This window comes from Jatropha curcas, chromosome 6, assembly GCF_041381405.1.
Source record: "Jatropha curcas cultivar XTBG-Jc1 chromosome 6, XTBG_Jcur_1.0, whole genome shotgun sequence".
NCBI classification, from domain to species: domain Eukaryota; kingdom Viridiplantae; phylum Streptophyta; class Magnoliopsida; order Malpighiales; family Euphorbiaceae; genus Jatropha; species Jatropha curcas.
This window is the reverse complement of record NC_143156.1, coordinates 653,202-674,388: the sequence shown is the minus strand read 5'-3', so window position 1 is coordinate 674,388 and position 21,187 is coordinate 653,202. Positions and strand designations below refer to the sequence as shown.

General features: G+C 33.0%; 3 protein-coding genes across 4 annotated transcripts; 1 reads left to right on the top strand and 2 right to left on the bottom strand.

Annotated features, from left to right (window-relative positions):
- Nucleotides 1-2,651: 2,651 nt before the first annotated feature.
- Nucleotides 2,652-3,303, top strand: LOC149495185 (RNA/RNP complex-1-interacting phosphatase). The gene has a single exon (XM_089723129.1). It carries the CDS (start codon nt 2,804-2,806, stop codon nt 3,155-3,157), a length of 354 nt encoding a protein of 117 aa, XP_089579255.1. The 5' UTR covers nt 2,652-2,803; the 3' UTR covers nt 3,158-3,303.
- A 631-nt stretch (nt 3,304-3,934) lies between these two features.
- Nucleotides 3,935-9,185, bottom strand: TWD1 (FKBP-type peptidyl-prolyl cis-trans isomerase family protein). Of its 2 annotated transcripts, none has more exons than XM_012210198.4 (8): nt 9,030-9,185; nt 8,608-8,668; nt 7,493-7,675; nt 6,275-6,364; nt 5,606-5,790; nt 5,376-5,498; nt 5,112-5,264; nt 3,935-4,490 (listed from the first exon to the last, which is right to left on the bottom strand). In XM_012210198.4, the coding sequence occupies exons 2-8, from the start codon at nt 8,642-8,644 to the stop codon at nt 4,164-4,166; spliced, it is 1,098 nt and encodes a 365-aa protein (XP_012065588.1). In that variant the 5' UTR covers nt 8,645-8,668; nt 9,030-9,185; the 3' UTR covers nt 3,935-4,163. The 2 variants fall into 2 exon arrangements, with proteins under 2 accessions (XP_012065588.1, XP_020532891.1); XM_020677232.3 differs by lacking the exon at nt 9,030-9,185 and adding an exon at nt 8,917-8,935.
- A 774-nt stretch (nt 9,186-9,959) lies between these two features.
- Nucleotides 9,960-20,213, bottom strand: LOC105628722 (protein SEMI-ROLLED LEAF 2). The gene is made up of 19 exons (XM_012210197.4): nt 19,591-20,213; nt 18,635-18,709; nt 17,465-17,580; nt 16,755-16,869; nt 16,497-16,625; nt 15,772-15,819; nt 15,145-15,311; nt 14,824-15,020; nt 14,393-14,685; nt 13,838-13,987; nt 13,233-13,724; nt 12,973-13,119; nt 12,741-12,813; nt 11,746-11,873; nt 11,349-11,546; nt 11,127-11,261; nt 10,918-11,043; nt 10,612-10,833; nt 9,960-10,498 (listed from the first exon to the last, which is right to left on the bottom strand). Exons 1-19 carry the CDS (start codon nt 19,723-19,725, stop codon nt 10,343-10,345), a joined length of 3,102 nt encoding a protein of 1,033 aa, XP_012065587.1. The 5' UTR covers nt 19,726-20,213; the 3' UTR covers nt 9,960-10,342.
- Nucleotides 20,214-21,187: the final 974 nt, after the last annotated feature.

Here is a 21,187-nt window from a genome sequence, read left to right as displayed (position 1 = left end):
CTCCTCATCAACGCTTAATGTAGCGCGTCTTGTATAAACATTCCACGCAGCAAGTACGTATGAAAAAGTAAAAGCGAAAGGGCAGGACGGTTTTGACTCTTGCAGAGACTTTTGACGTCACATAAAATATTTATTTACCTTTTATTGACTGTTGCAATTAATTTCAGGATCTGAAAGAGGAGCCGTTGGATTTAGATGGGCCCACAACGTGGGGCGATTATGACGTGTAAGTTGTCTTTCTAGAGAAGAGTCAAAAAGGGACAGTTGGGTCCCAGTTGGCCCTAGAGAAGATAAGGGTGATTGATCTTTGAGGTTTGCGTTGTGGTGGTCTTCGATGTTCAAAGAATACAATAGAATCAATCAATTGAGTCAATTTTAATTGTCAATTTTTACTCATTGATTCAAATTATGAGTCTAAAAGAAATAATTCTTCACTAAATATTTGATTAGATTCCCTTGTACCATGGAAAAATAATATTCTCTCTATCTCAATATATAAGCCGTTTTAGTTGATTATTTTATTCAAAAATATAAATCATTTTGAGTATTTTAAGAAATAATAAATCATGTTTTTCCAATATCACCCTTATTTACATTAGATACAATAAATACTTTCTTAAGTAATTATTAGTTTTGATATAAAGGATAATTTTATCAAATTAACTTAATTTTGTTATAATCTAGGAGAATTAATTGTTTCATTAATTCTTATGCAAAAACCTTCAACGACTTATACTTTGAGACAGAGAAAGTAATATGCATATTGTTTTTCATTAAATATAAAATAATGTCGATACCGTGCTGCAATAAACAAAGAATTTATTCGAGAAAGTTAGTTATTGTAGTAGTTCTTAATTGTCTTAATAGCTGTTGATTGTTAACTGTTTAATTGAATGAATATTTAACTAAATACAAGTTAGCTATGTTCGGCATAACGTTAAACGCTACTTAAAAAATTGTTTGATAACATAACTTTCATAGGTTAAAGTAATATTTTGTAAAAAGTTAACTTCATGTAACGTTTAGTTTTTAGCATTTCATGAAAAGTTACTCAAACAACTAATAGCTATCAAACAACTAATTTTGCCAAATAGATCCATAAATAAATTAAATTTTAAATTCAGCATTAACAAAAATATGATTCATATCAAATGTGTCGACATGTATAATAATTTATTAGCACAAAACATATGTATCATGTGTATTGCATGATATGTAGTGTCATTTTGAAGATCTACTAAAAAATGGCAATCATCCCTTTTAGAAGTGAAAATTAAATTTTCTTGAAAAAAAAAGAATGGAAATTGTTTGTATTTCATATAGGAATGTATTTACAACATAACTCTTTTAAGAAATTTCAATTTTTCTATTTTTATGGAGAGTAGGAGAATAAAAATAAAATTTTTAAATTTGATATGATCACTGACCATCAAGAGTCATAAAATGTACTTGATTAGAAATTCAGAAAATACAATGAAATAAGGATATGATGCAAAAAGAATTGGTTGAATGCACGACACCCTTAATTTTTACGTTAACCCATCAAACACTTCAACTTATAAAATTACACGTATTAAAACACTTCAATTTTCAAAATTATTTTATTGAATACTTCAACTTGCAAAATTAGATCAACTAAACGCTCATTAAAAATTAAAATTTATAAAAATTATTGTTTCAAAAGTCATGCTAATTACATACTAAATCAATATTTACATATAAAAGCAAAAAACCCTAAAAATTATTGATATTGGTGTTAAAATGTGTGTAATATTAATAAATTCACAAGTTTAAGTACACAATATAGGTCATCCGCAAAGTTCAGGGTCCTACAAAGTTAAAATTACAAAACTCAAGGGTAAATATATGTATTCAGTCAAAAAAATTACAAATTTCTTTAATCAAAAGATAATTCAATCATTTTTTTCACCATTGTCTCACATCATGTACCTTAAAAACCCTAAACCATACCTAATAATTAAAACCAGCAAGAAGAACTATGGTTTATCCAATTAATAATAGCAGCAGAGTTGTTTTCAGGGCGTATAAACACACACACAAATAGCCATGGTTATGAGAATCAGATACAGTAGAGCACTCAAAACCACCATAAACATATACAAGTTCTCAAAATCATGGGCAATTCCATCAAATTCTGAAGAAGTAGAGAGGAAGTCCCTCTGCCAAGCATATGATACAAACTAAGCAAAGGAACCAAAGCTGAAAGGGAGAAAAATGAATGCAAGAACAATGAAAAAAAGGATGCTCAGGCACTATTTTAGGAACTTAAAATATATTTTCCCCGAAATAATTTATCTAGACTGAATTTATAGTCACACTTACGATCCAAATAAATGGAATTAAATATTTTTTAAAAAAGCATTTCGATTTTTTTTTTCACATATATAGTTAGAAATATTCTCATTTCAATAAAAATTCTCAATTTCATTTATTTGGTTTATAAGTGGAGTATCTATCTATATTAATTTTTCCTACATTCCTTTTTCTTGTTTTTCCCCAAATGCAAAAGAATAATCTATTTTAAATGGGCTCTTTTATTGGGCCAAGCCCAAAAAACCTAAGTACACAATCTAAAAGTACCAATTGTTGTGGCCTTATCCATTTTATTTCCTACGAGGATGGAAAAATCTAAGACAAACACTTTACTTTCCTTGCAAGATATTTTCTTGTGTTGAATTGACAAATAGTTGCTTATCTTCTTTCTTCTGTTATGGTCCAACATAAACACCTTCATTTATAACCTTCAACCTTAACCATCTCCATTTCTTTCTTACCTCCATTAATGGCAGCTCTCTCGTTGGGCCACTCTGTACATAACAATAACAAATCAATTCAAGAAACGAAACCCAGAAACTGCCCAAGAATTCTTGTACTCTTGTCTTGTCAAAGAGGTGAATCAATAGGACCAAAAGAGAAGAAAGAAATGAAGCAAGAAAAGCAACTTGTGAAGAGGCAAATCTTTTGTAGTGCAGAGAAATTAGGGAAGAGATTGAAGGATAATTTGAGCCCTAAACAAAAGGGTGATTGGAAAGATGTCGTTTTGATGAGCTTGTCGTTTGCTGTTTATGTATATATTTCTCAACAGATTGTTTGTGCTTATTGTGTATGGACTTCTATGCTCAAACAACCTTGGTAGGTAGTGGTGAACTTTTGCTTTTACGGTTATGAAGTGGACAGAAATAGCTTCTGTTATAATGTGTCTTTAGCTGCTTCAATTTTTTTTTTTTTCTTCTTTTTTATGAATTTTCTTGGTTCAATGTGATATTTTGATGTTTGTGAACATTATTCATGTTGAGATAAGCACTTGAAACTACATTGATGCAAATATTTCTCAAACAAATCCAATCAATCACCTCTTCTGGTATAAAAAATAAATTTGAGGTGTAGAGTTTGTTTTAATTAATTTTGATTTTCATAAAATTAAATTTATGGTAGTACAATGAAATTTTTTTTATATAGAAAATATGGAAACATAGAACAAAGCATAAAATTCATTAAAATTTCTTAGAATTCATTCAATCCAGACCTAAATGCAAATTTGTAAATTAAAATTTGTAAATTAAGGGAATGTTCAGAAAAATTAGATATATTTATTTTGATAGTCGTTAATTATTTTAATAATATTAATATTAACTATTTTAATAACATTTGACTATTTCAATAGCTAATAACATTAACAGCAAAATATTTCAGAGATTGACTTTTTATAAAGTACGATCTTTTAACCTTTAAAAGTTAAGGTTAAAACACTAAATTGCTTAAGGTTAAAATATTAAATTGCCGAACATTATAAAAAATAACATTTAGTGTGTTAATAGTTGTTGAACAAAGTTTAAACCTTCAAGTGATACTTGAAAAAGGAGCTATTACCTCCATAATGTAACTATAAATCCAACTGGAAACAAGAGAAGAATGAAGCATATAAGCTCTTCTTGATGATTAATTCACAAACAAATCAGTTTATATTCAAAACTAACAATTAGACGCATCTGTTTACAACCTTGAAAGTTCATACATATTCAGGTACAGAGGAGGATAAACTCAATGGCACATGAAAAATAGGGTTAAAGACACCTTCAGCATCCAAGTAATCAGTAACCTTTTAGCATACCGCCGCCTCATTATTATCATTTCTTCTTCAACTAATCGGATTTGTGCCTTTCCCGCTTAAAAAGGCGGTAGATTATTGACAGTAGCCATTGCCAAATAAGGATCACAAAATTTTTTCGCCTTGGTTTTGGCTCTGGTGGGGGTCCAAAAATTCCTTTGTATATCTCCTTTTGTTTTTGATATACAGCCTTGTCATGTTCAGCTAGTACACGCAACTCCCTCGCGATTGCCTTGTCTTCAGGTGCATATTTCCTTGCCTTAAGAAAATCTTCTCTGGCAGCTTCTGTTTGCCCTAGTTCTGCTCTTGCCTTTCCTCTTCTAAACATTGCTTTGACATTGTTTTCATCCTCTGATAATACCTGAAAATCCATTAACCCATGGATTAAATATTTGAACATTGAAGTCCGATAACAGAAAAAAAAATACCTGAGTTAAATTTATCAAAGCAATGAGAACTCTTTTGCCGAGCAAAATTGTCTTTTATATTTTATATTTGCAAATTTGGTTTTTTGAGTAGGTACCTGATCCATTGCATAAATTTGCTGCTAATAAACAAACAACTGTAAAATCTTATTTGGATCGCTAACAAAATTCTATAGATCCTCAAAATCCAGTGCAAAGATAAAAATTAAAAAAAATATAATAATATCTCCATAATTGTTAGCATAATAGAGTAAATGGAAGAAGAAACGATCTAGTTTTCCATTCTGCCAAGTTATTTGAAAGAATGGGTTGCCTCCTAAAGATACGGATTTCTCTAGGGTGGTCAACTGAAAATTATGGGAACAGCCAAGAGCAGTGACCAGTTACAATTATGGCTCCTAATTGTAACAAAGTCCTTGAGGTCTTAGTTTTGATGGTTTTGTTGAAGCAAGTGAGAAAGTTGTTTCTGTAACTTGTACCATTATCACACAGAATCCTGAGAATCCAAATTCTTTAATGCTGTAAGCAGAAAAAAATAATTGATCCACTATACTTACGATACTGCATTGCCCAATGGCTTCTTCATAGCGCTTAAGCTTTATTAGACATGCCGCCATGTTAAGATGGCAAGGATTTTTAACTGCCAATGCCATGTCCCGATATTTGCCAAACAGTTGGAACATGAAGTCATCACCCAAATATGCTATGGCCTAATATGAAAACATGCCACTAGACTGTGTCAGGAAAAAATTAGGAAAAACAATATAAGATGAAAGCAACCTCCAAAGCAAAAGGAGTATTCAATAGCATGAGGGTTTAACCATTTCATATTGTTGCATGGCCTCTTCAAGTTTCTCCTCTTTATAGAAAGCATTGCCATCCATTTTTCTTCGATCTGCAGCTCCAATCCTTTCTTCTACAGTCATGTCACCACGAGCTTTCCCCTAGAACACCACATCCATAAATTTATTGACAAGCAAAGGAATAAAGTGAACATAATCTTCAAGTCAAAGAATTATTGCCGTATGAAATTATTTGGGTTGTAACTTACTTCTTTGGTTTCATCAAAACCAATAAGCTCGACTTCATATATTATATCCGCCATAGGAGGCACATTTGGGAAAGAAAAGTTTCCTTCTTTTCCATAACCTAATTCCCAGCCAACATGTAGGAGGGCACGTTCACCAGCCTTCATATTGAACACACCAATAGCTAAACCCGCCATTTCTTTCTTCTCTGTTACATCAGTAAACCATCAATAATTAGTGATAGATTCAACAGCAAGACAGCAGAAAAGCAATAGAATCACAAAATTTAAAAGGGAGAAAAATAAATTTATAATGAATCTATGCCAAAGTAATACAATATAACTACATTCTTCCATTAGATTCCTTCTGGATAACTTTCAACGTATTTTGAAAGCCTTGCATACTTGTGTCAATTAAATCAAATCCACATAAAATAACAATGGATGATTTTAAGTTTGACACCTCACTGATCCATATTGATCACTGGAAGAAAATTTGCTAACCATGTACTATTTTGACATCATAGGGTACAAGGCGAGGATGGCAGTTGCAAAATTGCATTTCAAAAATAGCAGAATTAAAACCAGAAGCAAATATGAATCCCAGTTTGCATACAAGCTTCCCGGAGAAAGCGACTATCAAAAAAAAAGGGAAGAAAAAAATCTAAAGCCAGCATGATAACAGATATATACCTTTTCCTATAACCATTTCAACCGGTCGTTGTTCATGCCATGTATCCTCAAACTTATGTTGGGTGCTTTCAGTCCATGCTCTGTAGTGTACTGTTGAGCAGACCCAGTTGCAAAAGTTTAGGTTCCAGCATAAATGATAGATTCCTCATTACATTGAAATCTTGTCAGAAACAGAATTTGCATGACAAAAGCAAATAGGCAGGTCACTACACTACATACACCAAACTGAGCTTCAGATAAGAAAACAGATTGAACATCATATACAAACATAACAAAACAACAGAAGCTGAAGATGTTCTCAATTTAACAGAGGGTTAAGAGAGCAAGTTGACTACAAGAACTCCCTGCTATTATACTCATATTACTATTCACAAATTAGAACACTAGTAAACCCTATAAATGCATAATTGTTTTAACATTCTGGACCCTTCACCTTGTAGTTCTAATGTTCTACACTTAACTCAGACAAGGACATGAATGTCGTGCAATTCAAAGTAAGTGTAGATATTCCCAAAGTAGGAGCATCCTACATGCAAAACAACCAATCAGCAACAATAACGAGCCATGCCCATCCAACATCAACATCTAAAAATGAAACAGCTGTTTTGCTAAAGAAATGAATCTCTCCATAAAAGAGCTAAAAAGTTCCCACCTTATGAAGGGTACATGATCATCCGGAAAAACACCTTAATCATGCAGGAAATATGAAAAAAGTAAAAAAGAAAAAGACACATTGATTTGTGAGGGGAATCTAGTTCAAAATTAAAACAAGATTTTGATAATCAGGTGTCGATGAATCATATCGTTGATTCATATATCTTATTCACTTTACTTTAACTCCAGGAAAAATTTTAGAAAGATTCGAGTCCAGTCAAATCAAATAAACTACTTATAAAATGAGGAAATGCTTATATGTATGTATTCTTAGCTTATTAACACTTTTGTTTCCTTTTTTGTAATGTAAAAAAAAATGGTGATTCTTTACTTATTACTTCACCAATACGCAAAAATGCATACATTAAAAAGATAACAGAAAAGTTGATAGCTCAATTCTAGCAATGCAGTGGTGCAATTATAATAACCATCAAGTGGGGCATAAGAATTTCTAGTTTGCCAGACTCATGGGCACACATCATACAAAAAATAAAATAAAATAAAAAAACTAAATGGCAGTATCTTAATGCTCAGAAGATAAATAAATAGCTGCTTGGTACTCACAGAAGCATGTTGAATATTTGGATGGCTTCTGACCATGTCCTTCCTTAATGATTTGTTTTGTGATTTTCTCGTGAAGGATTTCCACCTCAGAATCAACTTTTGGCGGACCATCACCATCTTGAGGAGGATCACCATGCACAAAAGAAGCATTTTCAGTAACTATTTCATTTTCATCATCTTGGCCTGCGAGTACGGGATATGTACAACTATCATGTTTCATGGTGTTTGAAGGATGACACAAGAGCTTAGCAACAAAAGCAGCTAAAAGCACATTACTAGGAGAATCCAAAATAAAATAATGTGCATAGGTTGTATACAAAAGGCACTTGATGCTACTCGCCTTGAGTTCCAAAAAGAAAATGTCATTAACCTTACTTTGAAGAGCAAATAACAGGATTTTGTGGAGAAGACAAGAGCATTAAATTCATCATCCAATCCAGAAAGTAATAATAGTAAGCAGAAAAATGCAGTAGGCACAAGCTTTATGTGCATGTGAATCTTAGACATTGAATCAGTGAAAGATGATGATCTAAAAGCTGAAGTTTCCTATGCAAAACCAATTGCACATTCAGTTATTATCCAGTAGTAAATTGGCTCGAGAATTGACCATAAGGAAAGAAACTTACAAGTAAATGCAATAAGAAAATCATGTTAGAGACTCCATAATCACATATTATACACGATCTTTGACAAAAGCTAGGTTTTTGAAGCCAATATGCTTTTGTGTTGCCAAGCTATTGAGTATTTTGATTAAAATTCTTTTCTTTCTAAGAGGTGAAATAGAATAACACGGTTGAAGCATAATGATCACACGTTTTTCTACTGCTAAACTCAGCACGCTTAAATAATTTAGAGTTTTACACAAATCAAACTTGTGCTCCCCATATAGATGAAAAATATAGAGTGTTAATGCATTGCAATGCAATTTGTTTCCAATTGCTTCATCATATCAACCTGACATTATCAGCCTAAAATCGCATTAAATTTGATGGACAAAATAGCTGAGAATCCTTATCCATGTTGATCATTGCAAAATAAAATTGAATTACTACCTGCAGACATAAGCATATACTTAATAATCTACAGATAAGTTTACAATAACAACAATGAATTACCGATCCGTTGACTTTGCTGCTCTTGAGCGTCCTCCATTACTCAAAAAGCTTGACTCAAATTCTGCAAGAAGACCCAAACAATCGAAACTTCAATTACTACACAAATTAATCAATCCGTACTCATATACAACAAAGCCTTCCTGACAACTTCGTGGCAGAAACCAAAATGGAACGACAATTGCATTCGAATGACTTTGCTTGGTTCCGGAGAAAAAAATGCCGGTAGAAAGAAAGGATATAAAAAAAAATGAATTAAAACAGAAACCGAGAAAAAACATTCTTTAAACACTCGAAAGAGTTTACTCTTACTTCAAAGAAGCAAAATCAGCAAGCACAAAAATACTCAAGCTCGAAACTTTCTTACTCAATATTTTTCTCGGGAAACAAACAGAAAGTGAAAGAGGTACTATTCAATTACTTACTTGGAGAATAACGAAAGAGAGAAGCTTATTGGAGAGACGGGCAGTCGCAGGAGAACAAATGAATGTGTCTATTTTGTGAGGATCAAAGAAGATTCTAGAGAGGGGGAGAGAGAGAGAGAGATTGAAGGGAAAGACTAATTACTTTAACTAATTAATTAATTTTGGATTATTGGGCTTTGTCTTTGTTAATCTAATAGGGGTAATAAACCATGAAAAGAGCATCTTCAAACACAAAAGGAAATTAATAATTTTTTTTTTTTTTTGATACATCAAATTTGAATGAACAGATTAAAAATAATTTTCTTAAGTTCTACCCCATCTAAATTTTTTTATATATATAACTTTTAAATGTCAATTTATGGTCTTTTCAGGTTAAATTAGAGAAAAAATAATATCCAAAACATGTTTTAAAAAGTGCTTAATGAATGAATTAGATAGTTGACAATATGCTTAATTGCTAATTAATATTAATTATTGGTTTCCTCCAATCTTACTTAAAAGGGGAAAAACGTGCATCATGTTGGAATCACGTTATCCCTTTTGTTTAACTTTTTTTTTTTTTTTTTGGTCTTTTTAAATAAAAATCAATTATAAGTTCATTTCTACAATTGCAAGTAATTCCTGTCTTCAATCTTTGTCAAAGTGAATTGAAAAATTCTTAGGCACCCTTTTAGATAGTGCTTTAAAAGAATGATAAATCGAATATAATTTGATTTTTTTTTTTTTTAAGACTTATCTGTTCGATATTTTTATTTTGATTTACGCACGTGTTTCTATGTTTCAGATAAAATTGGTAAGTAATGGATATATACTCACTAGAGACCAAGTTTGTCTTTCTCTCTTACCATAAAACCTTTCATTGAGCAAATTTAAACATCCAATTAGAAAATAAAGAGAGATTGACAGACAACTCAAATGCTACAAACTCACTTTTATCAATAATAATTTTATATATATCATATGTAAACTTTACAAGCTCCTTGCAGAATTTGAAGGAGCGAGCGAAAGAATGCTCAGAAAATTTTATATATATACAAGTGAAGGAACAGGCAAAAATCCTCCCTTCAAAAAGTGAAAGAAAGATGAAAGAATAAAAGAATGGAAGAACAAAACATCTCATCTTCATGCTTAACTCCTTCATAGAATTTAAGCTTCATTCATTAACTGATGTTGAACACGAGATGGCGATGCTGAATCGCTGATCCACCAATAGTTCGAGCCTATGCATGTATATATATGTATAGATAAAATATATGTACTAAACTCCACTACGGAGTCTGAGACTCGTGAGAGCTGCTATAATTTTTACAGAATCAACAACCAGCGGCCCTTAGGAAGTTATCATAGGGACTTGATGCTGGTAACTGAAATTGCTGGTGATACTGAAACTCAGATGCGCAAAGCAATAAACCAGTGGATGCAGGGTTGAATTGAGTATTGAAATTTTCGTCAAGGAATGGGTTTCCACTCTGCAGTTCCAGAATGTTACAAAATCAGATAACTTTGAAACATCTAACTTACAAGGGGGAGAGAGATGCTTAAATTTAGGTGTGAATCACTAAAGAAAAACAATAAAGTAAACCTGCTGAAACTGAGAATTGGATGGCATCTGTTTCCCTTGGTTATATTCATAAGCAGATACTTTAACCATATTTTCTTGCTTTTCTTGAGAACTCATTAAATCAGACATCTTTTTCTGCTTTCCTGCTGTAAGAGCCTCACACTGGCCAGCCATTTCCTTGTAAGGCATATCATTTGGAGTCGAGGCTGAAAATCTTCCAACTTGATAAGTTGTTTCTGAAACCTGTGTGCATCACATATTAAACAATTAAACAACAAGGATGGATTTTACAAGTACACTTATGAAGAATAACCAAACACAACTTACTGCGGTTAGAAGTTCCCCAACACTCAGAAGAACCGGAAGTTCTGGTCCCAGCAGCAGACCACTATTATTTTGACCTTCAGTTGCATTAGGTAAATTATCTTCTAATGAGAATAGTAGAGGCTCAGCCTGCATTCATGTCATTCTGTACATTAGGGTGTGAAGTTCTATAGAAATGGGAAGAAGAACTAAAAATTGAAGAAAGTCATCACCTTCTCAGAACCTTTGTGTTCTGATACTGGCTCTGACCTTTCTTCCAGTATCTCCATGAATAAATCAGCTCCCAGTGGACACACATCATCTGGCACAAAGTCCTTAAGCAACTGCTCCTTTAAGGCAGAGTCTTGCTGTGAAGAATCTATATTATCAGTACTCCAGCCATATAAATGCCAATATATTAATGACTTAATTAAGCAAAAGTGCATGATGGTTACCTTTGATGATTTTCCAGTAAACTTTGCTATCATGTTAGCAAATGATTCTTTTGTTTGGCTGTCTGTTATTTCTATTGCTGCAAGTGACTTTAGAGCATCCTCATTGTCTTCTTTAGATCCATAAACCTTTCTCGGGCCTGTTGGGTTGATAACAGCCTGTAACTTGCACTCATCCACCAATTTTAGAAATGGATCGACCTGATAAGAAGTGGTGATAGAAAAAAAATATTGCTAAGAAATATGCATTTATTTCATAAAGTTAAAAAATATATAACCAAAGAAATTAAGGACAGAATATGTTCTGTGTTTGCTAAAGGGAAAGAGTGAAGGTGATGCACTTAAGTGGTAGGAAAATAAAACAAGTAAAACAAGGCCTATCAAATACTAAAACACCTACTGTTTTATCTGTGATTGTAGCTCTAGCACATGAAACGAGAGGCAGGATGTTGAAGGCTTTTGATGAAAAGATAATCATAGATGTTGACAAGATAAAGAGGGAACGGCGACGTGATGGCTGCAGTGGCCCTGAAAAAGTCATAAAGCTTCATCAGCTGAAAAGATGGCATACCGAGCACACGTGGAATACCCTTACATGTGACTGTGGCACATATAAAATGTGTGTATATATATATGTATGTTGCAATCAGGTTCATCATAGTGTTATAAAATTGGTGAACATGTAATATACAAGCTAAAAAAACCAACTCCTGATTAGTCAAGACATTTTGCCCCCCTAATTATCTAGAATTCACAACTACTATGATAAGTCACCTGATTTATGATTCTCCAACTTGATCCTTTAGTTTCACTACTACCTCAAGGAAGAATATATTGCTTATTTTCTATTTTTTTTTCTCCTTTCCATTAAAGCACGACAAGCATTTGCCTCAAAGTGTTCCCTAGTCTACAGCAACTACTGCAACTTGTTGGTACAAGCAATCCACACAGCTTGCCTCACCTTCACTAGTCTCCAACTTGAAAATTTTATTTGTTATTTTCTACTCACTGTGAACCAGTGATTACCAGTAAGATGTATAGTTGGAGTTTGCTTCATTTAAAGCCTCTATCAGATGACCATTTTCATGGAGCAATGGAGCTTAAAAGAATCAAACAATTATGTGGACTACATAGGTAAAAAATATGATGTAAAAACAGATGAATCATCTTATATTCCAGCCCTTCAAGCTAGTTTCAATTTTGATGTATTTAAACAAAAATAACACAATTAGTTCAATTCACTTTCAAGTAAACCATAATTTTGACATTTGTCAAACATACTGGATTTTATGATAAATGGTGGGTCTTACAATTTGCATATGTGGCCGAATTACAATTTAAGAAATAGCAAGACAAAATAATAATTTGTAAGTAATTTAAGACGTAAGTTCCTACCTCCTCCAAGAGCAAAGCCCCTTAAGGAAAATGCTAGTTGAAAACTCCGAATTAAAGTCTCATTGCTGGAGTTCTACTTCACAAAAACAGAGCTAATCAGAAATAAATTCCATGAAGAAAGTGAATCCCATTAAAAAAGGTAAGAAGTTAAGATGGGAACATAAAGTCAAATCATGACAAAACTTCAAAAATAGTTCTTGATATAATTAATCTGACAAGGATATAGGAATACCTTGGTCCGGGCAAATAGCAACACCAGGCTGTAGCTATGAGCAATTGCTTCATAGTTCACAGGTGTATTTAAAGGAGACAAGGATTGTGCCCAAATAGATGAAAGCAGGAGGGTAATCTGGCGACTGCTCAACCTAAGGGATATTATCTGCCACATTATTTTTGTTTTGCCAAAGAAAAAAATTCATCATCGCGATGATAATGAATGATATAAACAATGTTTTTTATAAGGAATTCTTGAATGATAGGAAGATAATATACCTGTTCTTTGTTCAACTTGCTGATGGGTGTCTCATCTGCTGTTACAGTCACAGCCACAGGTTGTTGAGTCCTTTTCACACTATAAGCTCGGCTGTAACTTGACTTCAACCTATTGAGCATGGAAGGATTATTAGCTGTTGGACCCTCGTTAGGTGTAATTTTTTCCTTTCTATCTTCACAACTATTTTCTTGGGAAGAATTCTCTTCCTTTTTTAATTTTTCGAAGAGAGCAGCTGAAGAAGAAAACACAGATACAGTTCTTGATAGCATCCTTTGCATATTGGTAGGTCTACTGGGAATGGGAACAGAAGCAGAAGCTGAGACAGTAAAAGATGCGGCAACAGCAGCAGCAGTAGGAGCAGCAGGACCACGGGGGCAAACAGAAGATGGGACAAGAACAATAGAAAATATGCGGTGTGCACCCACCCTGGTTTCATGGTCATCATAGACCATAGCCAGAAGTAATTGATGAAATAATGCCTCAGGAAAAGCCTACAGAATTTCAAGAAAAAGAAAACAAAAGTACAAAATGAGATACAAACTTGTAGAACTAGTGTGACAAGATCAGAGACTAGGAGATTCTAAAAAGTTAAGTGCACTCTTGCCTTGTTCTGATAGGTCAAATTTGGCAGGGACGCCACTATCTGAGCAGTACGATAAACAGCAGAAATTAAGGTTCTGGCCATGACAGTAATACTTGGCATATTCTCCAACATCACAGCCATAACATCAAGAATAGGATCAGCATCTCCAACCTGCAATCTGAATGAGTTAGTTATGTCTTTATTATACACGCTCATGAGGCACAGGCACACACATATACCCAATGCAATCAAAGCCTTAATATCCACAATAGTTGTATGGATCATTTTCCTTCATTCCACCCTTTTAGGACTACATAAAAACATACAGACACATATACACGGACATGTACATACACAGACACATACAGAGAGGCGCACATGTTCCTTTCAAGTTACAATCATAGCTTCACTGGAGAAAAATAGAAAAGCTATCATAAGAGACTAACCGTTCATATAATCATAAATTTTGAGACTATATCTTTGAAACTACATAAAATCTGAGCGAACATTCAATCAAATTTCTGATAGAAATGGCATTAGATGTCTAGTCGTCTGAAGAATTTCAGAAGAATTTACCTTGAAGGCTATCTGCACAAGGCACCCATCTACTGCCACTCGAAATTTACGGTTCCATTCAATTACCTCAGTCCCCAGTTTGGCATCATCAAGTGAGCAGTGTATGCTTTTCCGCAAGTGTCTCATCATATCACTCAATGCACCAATTATAGCCACAGATGGTTGAACCTTAGTTTGTTGAGCAAGGCTGGTAGCAACATTGACAATGTCTAGTTGCATATTGGGCTTCTTAAGAACATTCTTGTGATCAAGGTGCTTAATTAAGATGGACAATACAAAGTGTGTTTTTTGTCCTGAAAATTGAACAAAATTGTTATTACATAAAAAGAGTTCCAAAAAGGAATTCAAAAAGGCATAAATAACTCAGTGGAAATGAAGACAACTTAAGCTCCAAAGGCAACAATTCTATGACAAAGAAATAAATTAAATACCAGTTTTCTCTATTACTAACTGCATATCCAGCAGGACAGAAAGAGCAAGACCATGTTGTGGAGACCAGAGGTCACCATCATCAAAATAGCGGAACAGTGACTCAAGGACACGCCGGACAGTTGTAGCTTCCTTTGCCAACTGTGCCATGTTATGCAGGCAAACCTTTGACCAAAATGTAGGATTCTTCAAATCCTCTCTACATCAGTGACAAAGAAAAAAGAATAAATAAGAAAGAAATAAACGAGGAAGTGGACATCAGTAACCATATCATGTTCCCTAGGGCAAGGCCAAAAAATTTTCATTTAAGAAGGAGGAATTACTGAGATATGTTAACATCGCCTTGCTCACTAACGATTTTCCTCCAAGAAGGAATCCTTCTTAGGGTATCTGATGAAAGAGAATCATCTTGAACACCTTCACTCCGGAAACCATCTGTATCTGCACTATTGTCTGGAGGTTCATAATTATCCAAGACAACCGAAACCACCTAATTTATGGAGAGATAATAAAATTGTGTTAGATGGTAATCACAAAATTTTGTTGCATAAACAATCAGAAACTTCTAAGGCTCAGAAATATTACCAAGGAAATATAAAATTACAAATGCCACTGGCATAAATATAAATATACATTCAAAATATTTTTGAATTTTTAAGATAAAATGTTCAAAGAATCTCTCAGCAAATGCACTGTGATGGTGGGTTCAGTTACACACACAAGAAACATAGGAAGAGAAAGAGAAAGTGAAAGCGAAATTGTTAAATTAAAAATTTTCCAAAAGATTCTTTCCACACAGTTGTTCGACATGTATCTAACTCAAATAATTAGTGTCCCCAGTCAAAGACATGCTGCAGTAGAGTGTGAACAACAAGGTGTAGATGTACAAGCAATAATGAAAACAGAAAAAAACATGAGCAAAAAGGTCAAATTATCCCATGTTAACTTACAGTATCAAAATCTGCTGAAATATGAGAGAATTCGCCCATGAACCAAACCTGCATGGTAGCCAGTTAGAGTGACAGAACAATAAAAAAAAAAAAATTATTATGCAGGATAAAGGTAATAAAATAAGATTATACAGGATTTGAAGTCATGCCTTCCCCACAGTGACCATTCTAATCCCCCATTCATAGATAGACATGCATCGTATCATGGTTGCAATTTTGAATATTGATGTACACTTGTATATAAATTTCAGCGTTTCTCATGCAAATCTGTCCCTATCTTCTCAAATTTTCTACTAAAATCCTAATATATCTTAAAACATATTAAAAATTTACTGTAATATTGCACAACATATTTTCCATTATGGTTCAGCCAATGTGTATCATATATAAATAAGAAATAGTACACATTGCATAACATATTCTCCTTAAAATCCAGCTAGAGCTTGAAGAACAACAATGGGGTAACTGCCCCCCTGGATTTCCATCTACATATTCAAGACAGAAGTGCAAATACAATTAAAACTATATAATCCTTGAAAGTTATCATATTGGAAATTCTTTATCATAATCACAGAACAGTAGTGCAGTGTGCAATATTATATATTTAACTGGAAAACTTCACTTAAACTAAATTTGAATGTCTAAGGAATCATTTTGAGGTATGAACATAGTAACAGGAAACACAATGTTGTCCAAGATAACTTCATTGGCATGAGATATATTACCATTGATGAGAGAGCCTGAAGCCCAGCAGTACGTATGTCTTCTATCCTTCCCGGCTCTCCTATTTCCTGAACTAAATGACAAAGTTTTGGAATCAAGCCGTCTAAATTGAACACATAAGTACCATCTGTCTGCACAATCAGAAGATGGTCAATTAGAAAGGAGCTTTCTGCACTGTGTACGTAAAGCTTAGAGATTAGTTATATTAAAAAAATGAACTTTTATAACACGAAACAGAAAAACCTATCAACAACTCTCACCTGATTATTCACAAAGTCAAATAGAGTTTGGCATCCTAATATGCGAATACCATCATGCCGAGTTTGATCTAGTAGAATGTGTATGATGCTAAGCAAGCTGCTAGCAAACAATGGCCTGTCACATAATACCATAATATCACAGATCACAACGTTTACACAAAATAGATGAAAGGAAACCATATCTATCTTTTGAATTCTTTAAAAAACTTTATATTAAACTAGGCATGTCGATCATTTTCTTTTCTGAGATTCCATGTTGATCAAATTTATAAATGCATAAAAATAAAATAAAATAAAATAAAATAAAAAAAAAAAAACATTCTGATTAGGAACTAAATCCTTAAGTGGCTATGCTATGAATCATATATGGGTCTCACAAGCATGCATGGTTCGTTAAGAAGAGCATAAGCATGTAATAAGTGCTGGTTGTGAATAGTAAATCTTCAAATGCAGGAACACAGTCATAGTGGACAAAGCAACAAGACAAGAGATCATTACATGAGTAAAATCGTGCAATATAGGCTACCCATGATTACAATCGATTAACTATGGAAGGATCTGGTTTTGAAGTCTTGTAGCTCAACTCAGATGACTTAGTGATGTTAGCATGCATTAACAACTAAAGAGCGCCCAACATTTCCAGTAAAAGAAAATGACTCAAGTAATGTCTTTTATATGTATTCAAACTAATATAAGTAAATATAACTTACATTTGCTCCTTACATGAAACCAACAACTTCCTGTAGATAGACATAACAATTCTTACAGATTGAAACTGCTCGGTTCTCAAATCCTTGTAACACCTTTGCTCAAGAGAGCTCGTGATCTGTTTAATATATTGGGAACTCATATCAGTACATGAAAAGAAATGAAAATGAATGTGAGAATATGTTATGTATGCTAACAGATAAGTAAATTCATACAGTTCTTTCAAAAATTATTGGGCATCAAGGAAGTTTCTGCCAAACTAGATGATAAAGATATCTGAATTTAACTTTCCATTTTATTCTGGTTTCTGAATGGAATGACAGACCAGTCAATCTTCTCTAGCTGTTATCAAGTTTGTATAATAGTCAGTCCTGCTGCACATGCCAAGCATTCTATATTTCATTATGCATGCGTTTTTTATTGTTTTCTTTGCTCTTCAGTCTGTTTTCTATCTCTCATTGTTATACATGCCACTTGCAAAAATGCTCAGCTTTCTCCTGTCTCATTTTCCCACCTTTCAACAGCATATACATCCCTGCCCCTTCTCCTCTCCATGTAAAATCATCAAAAAAATATATAGTATTAACTCCTTCATCCCACCCTAATTTAATTTCATGCATCCATAAGTCGAAATAAGAGAAGAAAAAGTAGACTCATCCACAATAATTTGTTGACATGCTCAATAAGACTTATTGCCATGAATATAACTTTTCTGCCAAAACTACTCTTCGCCATTTCATATCTCTGTTTATTTTCACATAGGAAAACCATAAGCGAGTTCAACCAAAAGGATCGGACTAGATGAACGGTTTACCACATCAGTTTGACCAAAGATTCTGTCTCAATAGCATCTAATAAATCCCTTCCCAATCCACTTGACCCCTTTAGCACGCATTAAGAATAAATGCACTATGAAGTGTTCCCATGACTTCTATCTTCTATCACATAAAACAATCTAATTGGTTACCAGTTTTTTTATATTTCCACGTTCCTGCTTTCTGAAAACACTTCATGATTTAACGAGGAGTACTTAATCAAACGTAGTGCTTAAATAGTAATCATCCAATCAACTTCCTTTAGCTTCTCTTACAAAATAAATGAACATAAGAATGACAGAGTTGAATTGTATAATTAGGTACAAGAACAGAATATTCTGAAAATAAATCTTTCACCTTTGGAATACGGAGAGGGTTTCTAGCTGCATATTCACAGAGTTTACCAATCTTTCGATCATTTACTTGTTCATCCTGCCATAATAGCAGAAACAAGTTCTAGAGATGAAACGACTAAACAGGATAAAACTAAAGGAACCTCAAACACTTGTACAATAATAATGCACAGTGCAGCAAGTGAAATAAAAAAAATAAATGGATAACTTAAAATCCAAATTTGCTTATATATAGAGTAATAACTAAGATAAAGGGAAAAAAATTTAAAGTGGAGGCCTCTATTGAAAACAGAAGGAAACATTTGAAACCAGAGCATTTGTTCCCCTTTACTTGAATTGCTAGGCCCAAAAGGCAAACAGAAATAATGCATACAAGGAAAAACATCTTAAAACATAATGACCAAGTTTTCCAAATTTTCTTTAGCAAACACATATCCAGCATGCCTATCACACGCAGAAGCCCACACAAAGAAATGCTATGTTTAAACTATTCTTTACTAAAAGTCCAAAAAGCTTGGAAATCACCACCAGTCCAAATCACCAAATTTCCAAATTATCGAGCTCTGCAAGTTGAATTCCACTTGCCTTTCCCCACATTCCCTCAACTAACATACAACAATAAAATAACGATAAATACTGCAGCAAGGTGGACTTTTTATTTTTCCACCTTTCCTGGGCAATCAGATAACATACAACAGAATATCAGTTCAAATAATAAACTAATCATCTAAAACGCCAAAAAAGACCAGAAATTAATCAACAATAAGTACCCTGAACACAACAAGAAAAACTATCCAGTCCAAGGTTAATAATGAGATTCTCCATTTCCTTTTTTCCTCACATTTTCCCTCGAGAACCAAACAGAAAATTGCATAAAGCGGCATAACAAAACACAACCTCAAACTCAATTTCATACCAAATTAAAAAAGAGGGGGGGTGGGGGGCAGAAAAAGGCCTAACCGGAGTTCGAGGGAATATATCAGAAAGCAATTTCTTGTAGCGCTTGATGGGCTGCCTCGATCTCGTACGCAATCCGGGGCAAAAGAAACATAATATATCACAAACGGGCATAACTTGACTCGACATCGTGCTCATCTTTATTTCCTCTAAATATATACAATACCCACAAAAAATTTATTTCTGTTTCTTTATGCATTAACTACCACACCCTTCAAAAACCTATACGTAAATACCCAGAAAATTCCCTGAAAATATAGGAGAAAAAAACCAAAATTCTCCCTTGAAAACCTGTAAAGATGAATATGTATGCATATCCAAAATTTAATAACAAAATTGAGATGGGCAGATTTAAAATAAATAAATAAATAAATTTAGGGGAAATGCGGATAGTAGATTGTGGATTGTGGATTGCCTCGGGAAAATGGCAGAGAATTGATCACCGAGGTGCCTCCACAATGGAAAAAATATCAAAATGAAAATGAAAAATAACTGAAATTGAATTGAAAATTTAGCTTTTATAACTTCTCTTCTTTTTGGGTATTAGTTGTTTTTTTTCCCTCTTTCTGCCTATTTATACTCTTCCCTTGTGTGCACCAAAGATTGAGATTTCGCTTTTGTTATTTAAAAGTTCGTTTCTTTTTTCTTTTTCAATTGTTAACGGGTTAAATTTAGCCGGTAGACAGGTAGAGAGAGAAAAAACGTAGGACCTAAATTATGAAATCTGTTGACTCATGGACTAAATTATAACAATGCTTTTCTTTTTTTTTTCTTTTTTTTTTTTTATAAAATTCTGCTTCAATTTTTTCTTCATTCATTTGGAGGCAGTCTACAAATGAATCAAGCCATGGTGAGATGCTCGAAACTCTGATTAGAAAAAAATTTAATTGGATCTTTCCGAAACCTTAACGAGTTGAGTTCGAATTTATTTATTAAGCTCATTCATTAAGGGAGTTAAATTAACTTTAAAATGACGCTCACAAGTTTTATTAATTAATTAACAAATTTATAAATTATGTTAAACACGGATTATATTCAAATATAATATAACGAACGAAATTTGAACTCAACAAAACTCGACTCCTCAACTTATTTACAATTATTTCATGTTCAAATTAATTCTAAATAACAATATGACTACACATTTGAACACCTTATCAAATTATTGAAACCTTATTGAAAAGACTCGATAAAAAAAAAAAAAAAACCCTTAATCTTTACATCTCCATAAAAGTAAAAAAATCAACAATAATAGATTAATTAATATATTCTATATATTCTATTTCATTTCTCTCTATATTTATATATTTTTTTTTTTGAAACTTTTGAAGACTCCTCCTTAGTACTCTTTTAGTTCCACAAAAATAAAATAAATCTAATTCAATTTTCACACAGATTAAAAATATGTAACAAATATGTTTAAATTATGATTTATATTTAAATTTTTAGTACATCTTTTACTATATTTAATTTAGGAACATAAAGAGTTTATGTTTCAAATTAGTTGTTAATATTTGATTAACATTAATAATAGTATATTTATCAGTAAAGACACACATTAAATATAAATATAAATATAAATATAATAGGAAACTGTGAA

Excerpts from the sequence above, each read along its gene's own strand:
- LOC149495185 (XM_089723129.1), top strand. The coding sequence starts at position 2,804 with ATGGCAGCTCTCTCGTTGGGCCACTCTGTACATAACAATAACAAATCA.
- TWD1 (XM_012210198.4), bottom strand. The coding sequence starts at position 8,644 with ATGGAGGACGCTCAAGAGCAGCAAAGTCAACGGATCG. Across the intron at positions 6,365-7,492 it reads CAAATATTCAACATGCTTCT|TACACTACAGAGCATGGACT; the intron begins GTGAGTACCAAG and ends TCTGCTCAACAG. Across the intron at positions 5,265-5,375 it reads CCATGCAACAATATGAAATG|GCCATAGCATATTTGGGTGA; the intron begins GTTAAACCCTCA and ends TTTTCATATTAG.
- LOC105628722 (XM_012210197.4), bottom strand. The coding sequence starts at position 19,725 with ATGAGCACGATGTCGAGTCAAGTTATGCCCGTTTGTGATATATTATGT. Across the intron at positions 14,686-14,823 it reads GTTAGTAATAGAGAAAACTG|GACAAAAAACACACTTTGTA; the intron begins GTATTTAATTTA and ends TTCAATTTTCAG. Across the intron at positions 11,547-11,745 it reads CTACAATCACAGATAAAACA|GTCGATCCATTTCTAAAATT; the intron begins GTAGGTGTTTTA and ends ACTTCTTATCAG.